At 46.2% G+C, this 17,206-nt stretch overlaps 1 protein-coding gene across 7 annotated transcripts in view; it reads right to left on the reverse strand.

Moving 5' to 3' along the window:
- RAPGEF1 (Rap guanine nucleotide exchange factor 1) overlaps positions 1-17,206 on the reverse strand; it is an 84,148-nt gene that overhangs the window by 14,488 nt on the left and 52,454 nt on the right. For 3 of the 7 annotated variants that reach the window (XR_015278112.1, XM_086857854.1, XM_086857855.1), the window contains exons 10-11: positions 15,227-15,429; positions 278-366 (exon numbers count right to left, since the gene is read on the reverse strand). Coding sequence is in view for 6 of the 7 variants with exons in the window: in XM_086857854.1 (XP_086713980.1) it covers positions 278-366; positions 15,227-15,429 (292 nt within the window). In the remaining variant the exon portion in view is untranslated. Of the gene's footprint in view, positions 1-277; positions 367-1,954; positions 2,048-3,284; positions 3,564-12,605; positions 12,765-15,226; positions 15,430-17,206 lie in introns of all 7 variants that reach the window. The other 4 variants (XM_086857850.1, XM_086857853.1, XM_086857852.1 and 1 more) reach the window with 4 other exon arrangements.

The raw sequence follows: 17,206 nt of genomic DNA on the forward strand, positions 1-17,206 counted from the left end.
CAGCCAGTGTCAGTGACAGCATTGCCACTGAGATGGACTGAGGATGGCTGACACAGGCTGCATTAACCCCCACGGGCTCCTTGATTTCAGCAAGGATATCTTCCAGGATTCTCCTCATTCAGCAGGATCCCACCATGCACTGGCAGTGCATAAAAAGTGGGCTTAGAAGCTTAGACCACATGGAGGAGTTTTAGGGCAACCATGGTTTGGCAGAGGGGATGTTGGGGCTCTGTACCCTTCAAACCTGGCAGGAGGACAGCAGGGGGTCCAGGCTCACCTTTCAGCACCATCTTTGCCCTCCTTCCCCATGGCACTGCTGCTCAAAGCGGAGTCTTTGGAGTGGCTGTCTTTGACAGGGGGAGATTCCTGCCAAGAGAAAGAAGTTTTTCATCATTACACAGGGTCCTTGAGCCCAGACAGCCTTGCATTTACAGTCTGCCTGCCTTCCAATGGCCCTTTACTGTAAATTCTTGCAGAGTTAAAGATTGATGCAAGTTAATGCCAAATGCCAGGAAAACACAGAAGTTAATCAGACAGGAAATTTGGGACCATCTCTGGAGGCTAGTGTAATTAGTACTGTTTGCTTTTAACATTGTGAAATGATGCTGAAAGTTACAACACAAGTCAGCTGTTGTCTTGGATTTTAACCCTCTCATGACCTTTTATTTTTCCTCCAGCCCTTCCTGTTGAAATACACTCTGCTTTAATCCAAACAGACACAATCAGCTCTAAGCTCTCCAGTTTCAGTTCCCCTCCTGACCACAGCCCCCCCTGCCTCAGGGGGGGATGCTCACTGCTTCCTACCTCCCTTCTCTCCCATCAGAAGAGGTTTTGCAATGATGCAACGTTTGCACTCCACAACTCAGGGCTGTGGAAATGAGGCTAATGCAAAAAAGCAGAACCAGCTGAACCCGCGGCATGGAACAGCAGGTAGAGAGCTCAGAGCAAAGATACAGCATTTAAAATTAGCCATTTATTAAGGAGACAAATGGCCATGAACAGCAAGTGGGACTATTAATCCAACAGTGTCGGAGTTCAGAATTATTTAACATCATGCAGAGTGAAACTTGGATATGCAACCTAGTGAACAGACAGGACTGAAACCACCTCAGCATGGAAATACCCTGCTGAGCCTGGGTTTCTTGGTGCCTGCAGGATTTTTCCAGACTCTATCTGTAAAGCCCTTCACTTCAAAGTTGAGAACCTGCTCACAGCTGCCCAGAAGGATGGGCCTGCCCAGATGTGCCTCCTGACGGGAAGTGATGGGAGAACTATCTCTTGGTGTAGTTAACACCACCATGGATAAAGGTCTTGGGGACTTCCTGGAGGAGATGTGCCTTCCAAGAGGGGGGCAGGCAAAAGGATCACCACGGACTTCTGCCAGTTTCCTATGACCCAACAGGAAGGTGGAACCTCCCTGGAATGGAAAACGCCCTGGCTCCTCTAGGAAATATCTGACACAAGGCTTGAGTACTGTGTGAGTACAATGCTAAATCAATAATTTACTTTGCAACCAAACAGTGAAGGAGAAAATAAATATTTAGTGCAGAAGGCTTTCTGTATTAAAATAGGGAAGGCAAAGCAGTTACAAGAAAAGATGTGGCCCCAGGAAGGCACAGGGTGCAACTCTCTGGAAGGGAACTTCACGCAAGCAGCTCCAAACAGCCAGCGAAGCGCAAAGGAAACAGCGTGGCAGGAGAAGCCATCCCTGACTCCTGCCAGGGCTCAGCGTGACCCCAAAAGCATCTCCTGCTCTGCATCTGCACCAAGAGGACCCCCCAAACCTGCAGCCAGGAGTGGGCAAGCAGAGGGATGGCCGGGGAGCTGGGGCAGCAGGAGGGACAGGGAGCTGCAGTGTGCAGAAGAGGCCGGTGCCAAGCGCGTGAGCCGCGGTGTGAACTCGGCATGCACCAGCAGCCCCTCTGGGCTCCGGCCTCTCTGGGCTGTTACTTACTCCTTCAGAGCGAGGGAGTTCCCCGTTGCTCTGGCCAGAGGAATACAGATTGACATATTCACCCTCACCAGTCTCCTCACTGGCGTTTTCACTCTAAGGAGACAGGATGAAAGGAAATACGTGATGGTGCCACCCACCAGCAGTTCATGGCAGAGAGAACCCAGGAGCAGAACTGCCCTCGGCAGCTGCTGTCGCCTCCCTCGGAGCTGTTCTGTGGCCAACACCGGCCACTGAGGCTGCTCCATCCTGGGGCTCATTATTCCTGGCTCTGGGGGACTGTCCCGAGGGCCCTGGGCAGCAGCAGGCAGAGTTCAAGGTGCTGGAAGCAGAATGTTCAGAGCTGGACACAGAGCTCCTGTCCTACCCAGGGCAGTCCTGCGGAGTGCAGACCAGCCCTGCAGCTCTGCAGGCATCAAAGGTGTCCCCCAAACTAGGCTACAAGCATGGACTAGACCCATCAGACCAGAATAAACCAAACTCGAGGCCTTCTGGGATATAACAAGGACGCAGGGCAAGGAAGATGCAAAGCAAGGTCACGTCCAAAGCATGAAAAGCTGCACATTTCCTCTGTAATCAGTGACCCTCTCCCAAACCTGGCAGAGAGGCAGCACTAGCATGGCCTGTGCTGACAGCTCTAATCCCATCAACTCTTGGCTTCGCAGCACACGAAAGAGGAACTGTCTTGAAAATGAGGTGCTCAAAAAAGTGTCTGTAATGGACAGACCTGCTCAGTGATGTGCAAAGTGATCCAGGACCTCAAACTAGCAGAGTGGGGACAGTGTTAGCCTAACTTCACCAACATGTGATGACCTGCCACCAAGCACACAGCTGGGGCAGATGGGAACTGGGAAGAGCAGGAACCTGGAGAGAACAATAGGTTTTATGCACTGGAGAGACAGAGCTGGACTGTACCCACTGCTCCTGGTGACTTAGGAGGGAGCAGGTGGCAACTGCAGGAAGCAAACTGCTGTTAGGAGCCCACGTTTAGTAACTATCAACCTCACAAAACACTTCTTTACCTCCCTCAGCTTTGTCTTACAATTGCAGGAAGTTACAGCCAAATCTCCCCTTCACCAGCATTTGACATTTTGTGTTTCCTACATAAACCTAACATTTTCTAAAACCTGCTGAGGTTGTCCATTTTTTCCTAGCCATATTTATATGAAATTTCCTCTCTGCAATTCACACACATTTGGAAACCAGACCAAACCACAATTCAGCATGTATTAATACGAGAGACATTTTCTTTAAAAAAAAAACAACAACAAAACCCAACAAATAAAGGCAGCCTTGCTTTAAGGTGCGTTATCATCTCTTTGGATAGTCTCACCGAAGGCGTCTGGAGAGAATCAGTGAAAGAGGATTCAGAAGGAAGGCAGACAGGAGCATTCCCATTAAAGCTGCTCTCCTGAGAAGAGGAGTTTGGCACATCCACAGTGCTGGGTGACTGGCTGGCTGCAGCGGGCACCGCTAGGTCAGGGCTCTGGGATGGATGGATGGGTGGAAAAGGCGGGGTGGAGCAGGAGGAGGTAGAAGAGAGGAAAGGAGGTATGGAGACTTGGTTGTGAGGCACAAAGTCCTGGGAGTAGGACCTAAACACAGATTTGTACTGCAGGACACAGAGACACAACACAAAAAACAAGGAAGATGGGGAAAGGAAAGAGACAGACAAAAGAAAAAGTAATTAGATTGGCAGCAGCGTAGCAGTGGCAGCACACGGCATTTCTAACACAGGCAGCACTATTTTATCACCCACATGCTAGAGCAGGGGTTGCTACCTGGGATACATCAGCCAGGCTTTTCCTGGAGAGGCATGTTCTTGCACCAGCAGCAGCCTGGCTGCTCATCTCACAGAGGGAAAGTGAGCAGCAAGGTGTGACCTGCAGGTATCCAGCCTTTCCTGGCAGGGGAAAACCTGCATATCTCAGAACTGCTAATGCAGTGACCCTGAAAATCACCTGAGTGGAGGAAAGGATGTGATGGCACACAGCGCAGCTCTGAGCATGCTGGAAGTATCTACATAGAGAAAACTACTTCAAGTGCTTATTGCTTTTCTGGGATTTTCCACAGGATCCAAATTTAAGATGCTTTTTGCTCCAGCCCTGTAATTTAACAGCTACTGTATCAAGTCTGTTCCAGAACACACAGCTCCCAGGGAGGAGTGGCTGGATACTGCCTTCAAAGTTACACTGAAGGATAAAGGAGATTATGTTGCTACTCCTTCCCATCCCTGAAAAACAGGGAGCAAAAATGGTAATTGCCCTCCGGAGTGATGAATTCCTTATCAAACCGATCCTTTAATGCAGTGCCTTGAAGAGTCAGCTGAAGAGATGAAAAGAGATCATCTGCGTAAAGCTTTATTTCACTATCTCTCCTAATCATCAGATTACTCTTCAGATAATATTAAACAGGGTGCAGTGGGAATATATTGTGCCAAGAAAAACAAGAGCAACCTTCTGTCTTTTAACATCTGGTGCTAGTAAGATTTGCCATCGGGGTAAGTCCAAAACAAAGCTGAGAACCATTTAAAAAAAAAAAAAAGGACAATAATGCTAAATCTCCTAGACAAGAGAGATTTTAAAATCTACAAAGCTGGTCATAGTCAAGTGGACTGAAAGAAGAATCACATCATCCAAAAAACCCAGGCTGGAAACGCTGTTGTGGCGCTGTTCCATTGAGGGATCTACTGCAGAAGGACAGTGCAGTACAGAGCTCTCAAGAAGCACAACTTGCTGAAACCAGACTGAAAAGTGATACTACTGTGATGTAAAAAGAAAGGGAATCAAAAGGCAGGAATTGGAGAGTTCAGTCTACATTTTCTCAGGAGAGTTGAGCGGGTAAGAAAAAGCAAAGTTTAGTCCATCACCTAAGCCCCAGCAGCAGCACTCAGCTCAGCAGTGGTATTTTTGTTTCTACCTAGGAAAGATGTGGGCTTAAAAATCTAAACTGAGAACAGCCTCAGACCAGAAGCCTGGTCAAAAAAGCTTTTCCACTACAAAGGAAAGGAAATGTAAAGGTCAATGACTAGACTTTACCTTCTATCGCCTTAATCCTCGAGTAGCTGTGCCTTGTGCCTTTCACAGAGTCCAGCAGTGCTCTGGGTGTATTCTCAGGGCCCAAAACAAATTGCAGGCCATAATACAGAGGAGAGGAGGGGGATTCTTTGGAAAGAGAGCTTAGAAGACTACTGAAAAAGAATTAAAATGCAAATCCCCACCATGTGCCTGTGGCTAAAAGGAGACTGGCTCTAGGACAGGCTCCTCTCTCTTCCTGCCCGTTTCTTTCTGGATGAGCAGCGCTGGCTCCAGGGACACTGTCAGCTTTTGGAGCTGCCTCAGTAACAATGACAAGTCTAATCTCTGTATTTACTTTCTGCCTGGATAAATGCTCTACACTTATTCATTTTCACTTGCATGGCACAAACCACTAAATCCCTCCTAAGACGCCAGCCTCATGACATCATCTTGGCTTCGGCAGATTCATTCTGCCTGCCTGCTATTGTATGATCTCACTGGCACTAATACACCAACCATCACCCCAAGTCCCAGCCTAGACCCCAAAACGCTGCTCAACAGCTCAAGAAGGCACACAACAAACTGCTGTGCTGATAACAAGATCCTTTGCTCCTGTAGGGGAAATAATTAGCTCCAGCAGAAGCTCTGTGCCAGCTCCCCCATTGCTGGATTTCCTGCACCCACATGACACAGACGGCACACGCTGTCCTTCACTTTGTAGTTGATGGACATCTTCCACCCAGGAGGTCCAAGGGGTTTTGTCCTTGACCTGCTGAACCCAGAGGAAAAGCCAGGCTTTTGCAAAGCAGCGGTGGAGCTCACGCAGGGCAGGAGTGAAAGGAAACGATTGTGCTCAGCCAAGTCACTCTGGGACAAGCAGAGCCCTGCGTGAGGCGCTGGCAGGGTTAGCTCAGGGCAGACTCTGCTTCCCTGCCTGCAGCCTGGACCAGCAGCTCCAGGAGATGAGTTACTGCTTCTGGGACAGGAACATTTGCACAGCTCCTGCCTCGAGGAGTTTCATATACATTAATCCTAATTTGAAGGCAATTTAGACCTAAATATAACATAACATTGCAAAAATTTTAGAAGTTTGAATGCAGATAAGTCAGTATTGACAATCACAGTACATTTCTCTCTCCACGGTCTCATAATACACATTCAGAACTATCTCTTGGTATGAGGTATGTTGAAAATGTGAGTTTAAGGCCCAGGTACACATGAAAATGCATTAATCTTCATTATGTGATCTGTGAATAATTATTTAAGGATGCAGACAAGCTCTCAGCATGCTGTTCACAAAGGGAACAGTGCAGAGAAGCCTTTGGCATGCTGGCATTAATTAGTCAGCCTGCTCTCAACTTCCAATCTTGTTGTAAAGTTGCATCTTGTAGAAAGGGAGCCAGGGAGCCCCCTCCTTCCTCCGGAGCCTGCAAGCAGCTCTGGAATTCCAGTTATGCAGCTGTGCTGGGACAAGAGCCAAGGGTGAAACATACTTTTCAAAGGAAAAAAACCCACCCTGCAGTGGAGATGATGTCCATATGGCACCCATTCCTGCTGCTCCCCAGCCTGACCCAGCCCAGCCAGCAGCTGCCTCAGGAATTGCAGCAATGGCTTCCATGGGATCTGGGTGTTGTTCATCTCCTCGAAGCCTTGTCATCCTCTAAAATAAATACTTTTCTGGGGAGGGGACAGTTCATTCAACACAACTATTACAAGGAAACTAAGCCATTCTTTAGTGCTGACCCCAAGAGGCAACAGTTTATCTTGGAAACAAATCAGTGCTTGTTTTAATCAGCTTCTCAGAGGTTTCCTGCAGGGTCAGCAAGGGCCTTGGTTATGGCTTCATGGACACAACTTCCTACTTCATGGCCTTGCTTTAAGTGAGGCATTTCCAAATAATTTCTGTGAAAGCCAGAAAACAGGGTGCAACAGGGATCTTTGGGACAGGATGCCCTCCTGTATCCAAATTCTGGCCATACTGCCAGCTCCCACCCAGGGATGGATGGGCTCCCAGTAAGAAGGACCCTGACCTGTGACAGCAAACGGCTGAGACAGGGAGAAGAGAGAGCTCCCTCTCCTCTCACTAGTGCAGAGGTTTTTAAAAAGACTTCTGTGCCACTTGGGAAGTGCTTGCACAAAGCAAGCTTTGAGCTGGGAGCAGTCTTGTCTCCTGGGAACAGCAGGAAGCAAACATGCCTGGCCCTGAACATTTACCACACACTGTGACACACAGAGGTCTCCCAGAGACAGCATCTTTCAACCTTTTCAATTTGCTGCCTTTGATTTTTTGCAACAGTGAATATTTCAGAACAGCTTTCCATCATTAGAAGCCGTGTTCCAGGATGTCCCAAAGGTCAGTAACATTCTGGCTGTTTATTTGGATTAGATGGCAGGAGATAAGCACTCTAATAGAAAACTTATTTCAGGAGTGATGCTTCTTCACACTCACTAGGCATGGCTGACCACTGCTAACAGGGAGACAGGGATATATATGCAGAGAGTCAGTGGTTGCAAGTTACAGCAGTCTCCAGCCCAAATCCAAAGTTGAATTCAATTATATGGCTGAGAGAGCATCTGCAGCATCAGCAGACACAGTCTTTACCTTTTAAGCACAGCCTTCTCAGTTACCCTATGGACTTCTGCCAAATTAATCTGCTATCCTGCCAGACACTCCCTGATCAGGTAGAGCATCAGACTCCCAAAGTACGAAGCTATCAGAGGAAAGAATCAATCTTTCAGATCTCCTATGCTAATGTTATTAAGGGAACAACATGGGCAACATGCCAGAACCGGGTGCCCAAATTCTAACAGTACAGAATTATGTTCACAAAATACTGGGTGTTGCAAAGTCATTAGACCCTAAAAATACAATTGCACAGACAGCTATTGGAAAAGACTTCCTATCTCATGACACAATGCTGGGCTTCCAGGTACTTTTGCTAATGAGGAAGGAAATGCTCCTGCAATGAATGGCTGGAAACACAAGCTGCCAACAGAATGGCTTCAAGCACTGCCACAGGAAAGGCAGCAACTCCTCAGGCTGGAATGTTTCTCAGCAAGGCCTCTGACCTGGCTACAGAGTCTGACTTCCCTGGTTTTAATTGATGGCTAGCACAGTATAGGGATGGATGGGGCTTGTTGTGTCTCCTGGTTTCTGCACAATAAAACACAAAATTCAAACTTTTCCTTGTGGAGGAGAGATTCCTGCACATCTTTGCAACAAAACAAATAAGGGGGTAGCAGGGGAAGTAAACATTTGTAAGATTTATTAACCTGTTTATTATGCTGTCATGCATCCCTCTTTGGAAAATATCAGAATTCAGTTGCACCTACACATCAATTCTTTAGCTTGTGGACAAAGTGTCCAGGCCAAGATGGCAACTCTGGAAAAGACGGAGGCTGGAGACCAAGACAAGGCTTCTAAAAAATCAGTCACATGAAAAACAAGGGGTGTGTGGACTATGAAGCCAATATGGACTGGTTAGAGAGACCTACAGAGACCTGCAGTGCTCTGACTGCAAGGAAAATGTATAAACCCCCAGAGGAAGTGGTTTTCAGCATCAGGATCCAGTGATGCCAGCCGGCAACAGCACTATTAATACCAGTGTCCAGGCCTGCCATGGGTAATGGAAATGAACATAAACACAGAAGGAATGCTAAACAGGAAAGGCAAAACAATACCTAAGTCAGACCAGCTGGTTAAAGGGATGCAAATCTTTTCAATCCCCTTCCCCTCTGCTCCAAATTAAGGAGCCAAAACCTTAGGACAGAAACGAACAAACACATTATGACTTCCCAGCCGTGGTTTGACTGAGGCTCCCAGCATATGAATGGAAACAGCTCTGTCTCTGCTGAGGGCCAGAGCCTGGTGTGTGCTGCAGGCTGGAAGCAAGCTACAGGAATGGGAACAAGGCAGGGAAAACATGGGAAGCACATGTCTGCGTTGTGCACGCCTTTAATCACTTATCTGACCCCCCTTTTCCTGAACATACGTTAGCATGCACAGAAGAAAGAAAAACAGTTGCTGTGAATTTTCTGTGCACTTGCTCAATTTGCTCAAGAATGGTGAGAACAAGTGAGAACAGAAGCGCTGAACTGGAGCTTTCATAAGGAAATCACTTGCGCCTTCTGCTGGAATCTGACAGCCAATTGGTTCCTGGAAAATTACTGGAAATGTTTCTTAATTAAAAAGAAAACGTAAGGAAAAAAACCAACATTTTGAGAAAGGCAACTTATTTCTTCACAGTGAAGGATGCAGCCAAATTTCCACTAATGGCATGTACATGCCTTGGAGATACAACTGTTCCTCGTTTCAGGGAGGAAAAGCTTCCACAAGACTTTCTGCAGCCCTTGGTGGAAAATGTGTGGATGGGCAGCAGTGGAGCTCGTCACCAGATGATTTCCTCTATCAGTGCAGAGTTCTTCAGCTGCCAGGAAGTAATGAGATTTCAAGATCTGATTATTCCTGCTGCTCGGATACCTGCCCACCCATTTCCAGGCAAACAGCACAAGGATTGATTAAACCAAGGGACAGTAGCTCTGTGCTCACAAGAAGGGAGGGAGATCATCAGCTGGAGAGAAACTACTGCTAACCATAACCAACAACAATACCTTCTTGTTGCAAATCTCCTTTCCCACTGCTGAGAACTTTCAAAAGAGGTGGGAATCCCATGAATTATTCTTGACAGTACAGTCCAGTTGTCCCTCAGTGTAGGATTTAATGGCTCAGCTATCCATGGGATGGGCAATAATGCAATTCCTTAAAACACCAGCCCACACTACCAACACAACCCCTGCTGGCACAGAGGCCAGACACGAGTCAGACTCTGTTAAAAAACAGCTCAACTTGCCAAACCTATGAGGTCTGATCCAGTTGCTCAAGATCTGCCTCTCTCCAGTAAAAGCTATTACCTCTGACACAATTTCCTGCAAAGGAGGGAAAAGCACAATTAGTGGGCTGACAGAGCAGTGGTGGCAGCTGGGCTGCAACAGCCCCTACAGTGCTGATTGGAGGGAAAGGAGTCAGGGCTCCAGAATAATTCATCCATTAAAAATTAAAAGATGCTCTGAACAACTTCACCTCCTTTCTGCTGTCTGAAAACAGTCTTGTTAAGCTGTGTAAATCAGGAGTAAGGCACTAATCCTTCACCTGGAGCACAGAGTTGAGGGGATAACAAGCAGAATATGGTGCAAGCTCAGCCTCCCTGCTGCTGGCACGTGAACAGATGGTGACAGGGACATGTCCAGAGGGACTCCTGTGTCCTCTCTAGGCCAGTCTCCAGGGAAGGAAAAAAAGCATGGAGCACTTTCTGAAAATTGGCTACGCTTGCAGAGCCTTGCTGACACTGGGTGAGTGGACACAGCCATCGAGTTCAGCAGCTCGGACTTCCTGGTACTGATTCAAGGAGGCTTTTCCTTCCTGTGCAGAATGAATAACAATTTATGTAGGAGACATATAATTTAAGATCTGATATCCACTGCTGCAATCTGGGCACACAAGAGGACAACTGTTCAGCTAGCATGTCTGAAAGGTGTGCTCTCCCTGGGGCTGGTGGCAGCTGACACTGATTTTTGCCAGGTTTATTGTTCACCAGCGCTCACTTGAGTGGCCTTTCTCTAGGGAGAGAGGAGAAATGAAGACAAGAGAACATGAGGAGCAGAGCAGCATCCTAAAGTGCTACTGGTGCAGCTCGTGGCATCCCTTGAGTGAAACCTCACAGAGTGGACTGAACAAGGGTGTCACCCTGGGAAGGATCCAAACCTCCACAGCTGTTTCACATCTCTGTTTTATTAGGGATAGGGGAAATGGGATAAACTATGGTTACAGTATTACATGGGTCAGCTATGATGCATGTAAGGACATTGGTATTTTGCAGCTCAAAGAGACAGTTTCATAGTGAAAATCTCATTTTGGCTGTGAAAAAATAGACCAGATAGAGTAATGAGAAACTATGAAATTATCCTAATTTAAAGGCCTAATGGAAAAATCACCATTTTTAATTCAGCTTATTTCCTTTATGCATTTGACAGTGCACTGTCTCATTATTCCTCATGCTCCAGCCATTTATTTTACCCCTCACCAAATCCTTGCAAAAATGAGTAAGGATTTTTTAATGAAGTTATTTCTTAAAATAATATATTCACAGTAATCTAGTCCAAAGTAAGATGAGAACGGGTCAGAGCAATTTAATAGGTGGTAACTATTTAATCCAACAAGGACGCTTTTTTAAATCAAAGTGCCCACGTATTTTTAGAACCTTATAGAATCATATTTATAGCCTCTCAATTAAATCAAAAATAGTCAAGTACTTTTATCTGGTCCTACAGTTCCATGTTTTGCTTGCAAGGACCACTACCAAGTAAGAGAGCTGTACAATTCAGGACTTTTACTTCAAATATTAGAACGGTTTACCACAAATTTCTGCCAACACTAACCTTGCCACCCCTCAGCCTTTTCATCTGTGCAGCAAAGCTGTGAAACTGCTCTCTCTCACACAAGTGGAAGCCAAAAGCTTTTCATTCGTGGCTTGTGAAGTAGCTCTACTTGTAAAGCACTTGAATACTTTCCTCTTCTTTGGACCAGTGATTATCACTAATTTTTAAAGAATGAGTAAGTGCTGAAATGGGAAGATAGCAGTGGCACAGTGGGAGGATACTGTTTTCAAACATTTAATATTAAACTAATTGAACACTTCTGAATCTTCTCAAGTCTCATCTGATAATTTCTTCTCCAGAAGAAGCCTAATTTACTAAACATCCAGGTCACTGTCAAAAAATAGTGTATTCTCAGTTGTCATCACATGGCAATCAGAGCATAACCACATAGTTTTACATGCAAACGAGCCCCACACTGATGAGCTGGTGGAATCCCATGGTTGAGTTTAATTTCATTATATTAACACTTTGTTATTACTAACATTTAAATTAAGCAGCTGATCAGAGATTTAAGCAGTGCTCTAATACTATTTTTAATTAAATGATTTTCAGCTCCTCCTGCCATTGTCTCTTCACAAGTGCTGTAGGAGAGAAAGCCCTGCTCACCCATCAGCAAATCATACAAGCAAACTAGCTTGTTTGGGACCATGGAGATGTGAAGTAAAGCAGACAGGCAAAAATGAGATGGAAGATCTAGTAGAGGCCATTTTCTAGAAAAAAAATTAAAGAGCTGCAGCCCCTGTTCTACGTGTTTGACTAAATCCATGTATTTTGGGGATGGCATCTTGTTATTTCTCCCAAGGCCAGGCTCATACAGCAGCCTTTAATTGACTCATCCACATCATTGGCATTATGCAATGGGACAAAAAGACTTTGCAGCTCCAGTGTGCAGCCTGGGGCACACAGAGGTCACGGGAGTGTGCCTGGGCACACAGGCCAGCTCTCCTTCCTCAGTCCCCTGCCAGAAATCCCAACATGGGCACGTAAAATAAAGCAAACTTCACCTCCCCTGGCTTCACTTACTGAGATTTACACCTGGTGAGATTTACACACCGTTTCTCCCACCTGGCTGGTGACTACAGGAATTCAAAATCCCCCCCAAAGGATCTTCCACCTTCACCTGAGAGGGCAAGCACAGAATTTGCACACAAGTGATCAGCAGTAAGACAATACCCACGTGTTGCAGAGCAGAGAGAACTCACCGAGTGCACAGGAAAGGAGCTGTGCCGGCTGAGAAAGGAGTTAGAGACTGACATAGTGAGGCCCTGAGTGGCACCGCAGTCCTCGGGGGTGAAGGGCACTTTAGGTTGCTGGACACAGTAGGAGACAGAGGAGAAAGAAGAAGCAGCATAGGAGGCCTGCTGAGGATGGGGGAGAAAGCAGGAGACACAAGACACAGAGAAAGAGAGCACAGAAAAGGTGATGAATAAAGGGCAAGAAATGCTAACTGTAAAACAATGCATATAATGGCTGGCTAAACAAACAGCTATTCACAGAGCCCATCAGAGCCAGACACACCAATATGCCTTTCTTGATCTCAAGAGGCAGGACAAAAATCACAATTCAAATCTTCTTTGTTTCACAAATCCCTTAAAAAATGAAGTCCTGCCTCCCCCTCCCCGCTCACCCGCAGACAGCTGCTACTGGCACAGACAAGCTGCTCCTCGCTGCCCTTTTCTCCCTGGGGCGTGGGGGGCAGATACCCAAAGGGAAAACTGGCTCTAAGCACACAATTCTTGCACACTGCTATTTTTTTCTGGCAACCCGCAGATTGGGAATTTGGCCTCTGGTGTGTGAGCTGTGGATCCTCACTGGTACTGCTGTGAGACTGGGTGACAGTGACATCCTGCCATTTCTCTGTCCAATCCAAGATTATAATCATTTGCACAGGATGCAGCTATTACACAGTAAGAGACAAATCCTGGCAAGGAATTTCTCCTGAATTCCCCTATGGTAAGGAGACTGAGAGAGGGTAAGGTATATTCAGGCTTTCTCAGACTTGGTGAATAAAACATACAACGTAAACATACTTTAAACAATCTTATTTTTGATTAAGATCTGAAGCTGACAAGAAAGAACTTCCTCATTATTATATTATAGAGGAGTCCATCCAGCAAAACTTGCTGCTGCTAGAGCAGCTGGTGCCCAGCTGATTTGCCAAATCAAAAACTCCCAGGGCAGCAGGAGCAGAGGAACAAGAGTCTGGTAGCTTTTACAGGGATTGCTGAATAAGCCATCACCTGCTTGCACCTCTTTCCCAAAAGAGGGATGAAGGGTGAGAGGCTGCACTTGAACAAACTTTTGCTTCAGGGGAACTGCAAGCAATACCTTGATGGTATCAGCTTGTAAAATGACAAGAATGGCCAGCAGGCAAAGCAGTGCAATCTTGGCTGCCCAGATGATGATTAAAGGGGAGAAAAAAAATGCTTTGCTTCAGCCAACAAATTCAGGACAGGAGCAGAATTTCCCTTCTGCACAGTGGCTCCAGAAAATCTGTGCTTTGCTGATCATGACTGTGCAGCCCAAGTCACCTCAGGAAACATCACTGAAGTGCAGCCCCCTCCAGGAAGGGAAAGCAGGCAAAGGACTGCAAAGGTTCTAGGTCCTACTGATGGGGACCACAGACCCTGTCTGATCCTCCAGAAATGAGTCCTGTAGACTCTCTAGTGTCCCTGCAAAGGAAATGGGATGCCAGCATTTAAGGTCTTGTCCCCACAAAGAATTAATGCATAACATTCAGTTCAGCTTAGCCAAAAAATGTCACTTTATCTTTTTAGGACTTCCTATTTGCATCACAGGAATGTTTTTATGGAAATCCCAAAATCAGAGTTAAAAAGTAACACCCTGGGACAGTCAAACTTTAGCACATACTACATGAAGAGATATTGGAAGAGTCATCCTCACAATCCTAAGACCACGACTCTGTTCTCACATTTCCTCCCATTTTGTTAATCCCATGACCAATTTAAGTAAGCTACATCAGAACAAAAGAGGTTTTTTTTAAACAGAACAAATAAGATAATTAATATAAACAAAATACCTTAGGTTGGAGTTGGGAGAGAAAAAAAGAGAGAGAAAAGAACTGAAAGGAAAACCCTTAAAAGGAAATGGGACACAATCCCACCCTCCACTGAGGTCAGAAACAGAACTGCTGCTGCCATCACTGAGGTCAGGATTTCATCCCCAACATGGAAAATGGCCTGTTCTGTGCTGTTGAACCCACCACCCACAGGTGGATGTGCCTTTCCATGCTGGCAGCCTGGGGGGGCCAGCAGAACACTGAAACAGGTAAAATCCTGAATCACTCAAGGGAACCAACATGAAGGAAACATGCACAAGTAGTGGCTATACCAAAGATACCAAAGGTCTGTGCATAATAACATAAAAGTAGTTATTATGTTTAAACAGGTATTATTAGTGGCATCTCTGACAACAGTTTCAAAACAACAGTGGGAACAACAGTGCAGCAATCTCTTGAAAGCAGTGTTGCTCAGTGCATTAAAATCTTCCAAGCAGTTGTCATTACACAAGCCTGGCACAGATTCAGCCCTGCCATGCAGAAGATGAACATTTAATTTTCAGGGCATTTCAGGACTTTCAAAGCTTATGGGGAACGGTCTGAACATGGGGTTAGAAAGCAGCCAAAACGTACATGATGCAAAATGCCTAAAACCATGTTCACAAGCTGCCAAGGAGCACGGTGTGGTAACTCCAGTGAGACATCCTCCCACCACCTCTGCCTGTCAGAAAGCAGGAGTAGGAAGAGCAGAGCTGTTCCTGGCAGCTTGGTGGCCCTGCCAGGTGTCCCTGGGATATCACTCACCAGCTGCCGCTGCTTTGGTGGGAGAGCAGGAGGAGGTGCCAGGTCTTGAGAGGGGTCTAAGCTGATAAAGGAGTCATTGATCCCATAGACTTCCCTGAGGTACTTGTTCTTCTTCTGGTAGATGTGCTCGTTCTGAGGGGTCTGGTAGAACATGGACGGCTGTGGCTCTGAGTAGTCTTCCACAAACTGCATGTAGGCCATCACTGCAAGGCAAAGAGAGGTCACACTCACTGCCCTGCTCTGCAAACCTCAGCTGAGGGGCAGCAGGCAGCTGCTGGTTCTCAGAACGGCATCCACGCTCCCAGGCAGCTCACACAGTTGCCAACCACCTTGCAAACCCAAATACCCATCCTGAGGAGAGCCAGCACACAACAAACACCATCACAGCCCACAAACACAGCTGATAACACTCTGGAACCAGTGAGGTCTCCAAACAGCAACTTGAGAAGTCTCATTTACTGATGCTTAGCCCATATCCCCACGTAATCCATGGTAATTCTGAGAATATTCCTCAACAGCTAATGTCCAAAGTCACAAAAAAACCCCCCAGAATAGTGTCAGTCTGCTATTTAGGAGTGTACCTTGACAATAAATCTGTAACAATTCTTGTGTCTGTAGTAAGTCACATATCTGCAGTCAGCAAGATTTCTAGAACCAGGATTTCTTGAACATGTTTCTCCTTTCTAGCACGCTGATAAAACTGTTATCAGAGAACCTGTGAGACTGGATGTGCCTCTCCCTTAGCTCTTTAAATGCCACTGCCAATCCAGGTACAAAATACTTACAAAATACTTCCAAGAGTGCCACTGACCACATCTTCCTACCTCCTTAGCTCAGACCCAACACCCTTTGTTCCCATCCCTTTTTACCACCTCTGATTTGCAAATTCAACTGATTCACAAGCTTTTGTGAGATGTGGCTCAATAGAAATGTTAAATGGGATCAAACCTTGTCTAGAGAACCTTTCCATCTGTACAATATTCCTTCCAAAATCTATGAAGAAACCCATACAGGTGAGCCTAGGCAGCCCTGACAGAGAATTAGTTACTGCTACAATATTTTAGTGTTGGAGGGGGAGGATCTCATCCAGTGCCACAGAAAGACTGCTACAAACCCACCCCCATTATTAAGGATCAGAAGTGTGCTGAATAATGTAAAACAGAGAAAGAATCCCCTTCTGTACACCTGAGAGCAGGAGAAACTGATGTATTTAAGTGTCATGGGAAGGACTAACCAAGGCCTTCTTGTAAACATGCTGTCATGCACAAGGCACTGTGATCATCCCTCCCTTCCTCCTGATAAACAAGCAGTTGTCACTTTTTGTAAATCTGGTCATTTTGCAGCAATTATTCAGCTTCTGCTGGCATTTCAGCTGTACAACTGAAAGGAGTGGTTGACTTCAGTGAAAGCTATAAGTACAAGAAGCACAATGCAGGATTTGCACATCATGAAGCTGGTTCCCACACTGTCTGCAAGGCAAAGTCCTGTGTTCACCTGCCAAGGCAGACCCCTGGGCCAGCCTTTAAACAGGATGCAGCTCTGAAAATGTGTCAGCAGGAAGGAGTTGCTTTGCACCTGTCTTGGGCACCTTTTTTCAGATTTCCTCTACTATTTAAAACTCCATTTAGAAACAGAGCTAACGCAGCTGCCTTTCCCCAAAAGAATTATAACTCTCTTCCAAAAAGTAGAATAAAGAAAAAAAGAAATAATGAAACAAAAACAGGTCGAGGCAATGGGAGCACAGGAAATGGAGCTGATGGATTTCAATCCTGACCGGTAACACCTGCTGTCCCCATCCTGTGACCCCACAGTCCTGCCAGTGGACAACCTGTTCTTGTCCTGCAGTACAGCCACTCCTGCACAGCACTGCCAAAGCTGCTGGAATTCCAACCTCCAGCTCTCCCTGCCACCTGAGCTTGCTCCTCTTCCTCCCTCAGACTCCCTGCTCCTTCCCAGCACCACCTCACAGTGAAAAGAAGC

This window comes from Cyanistes caeruleus, chromosome 20 (assembly GCF_971803275.1).
Source record: "Cyanistes caeruleus chromosome 20, bCyaCae1.hap1.1, whole genome shotgun sequence".
NCBI classification, from domain to species: domain Eukaryota; kingdom Metazoa; phylum Chordata; class Aves; order Passeriformes; family Paridae; genus Cyanistes; species Cyanistes caeruleus.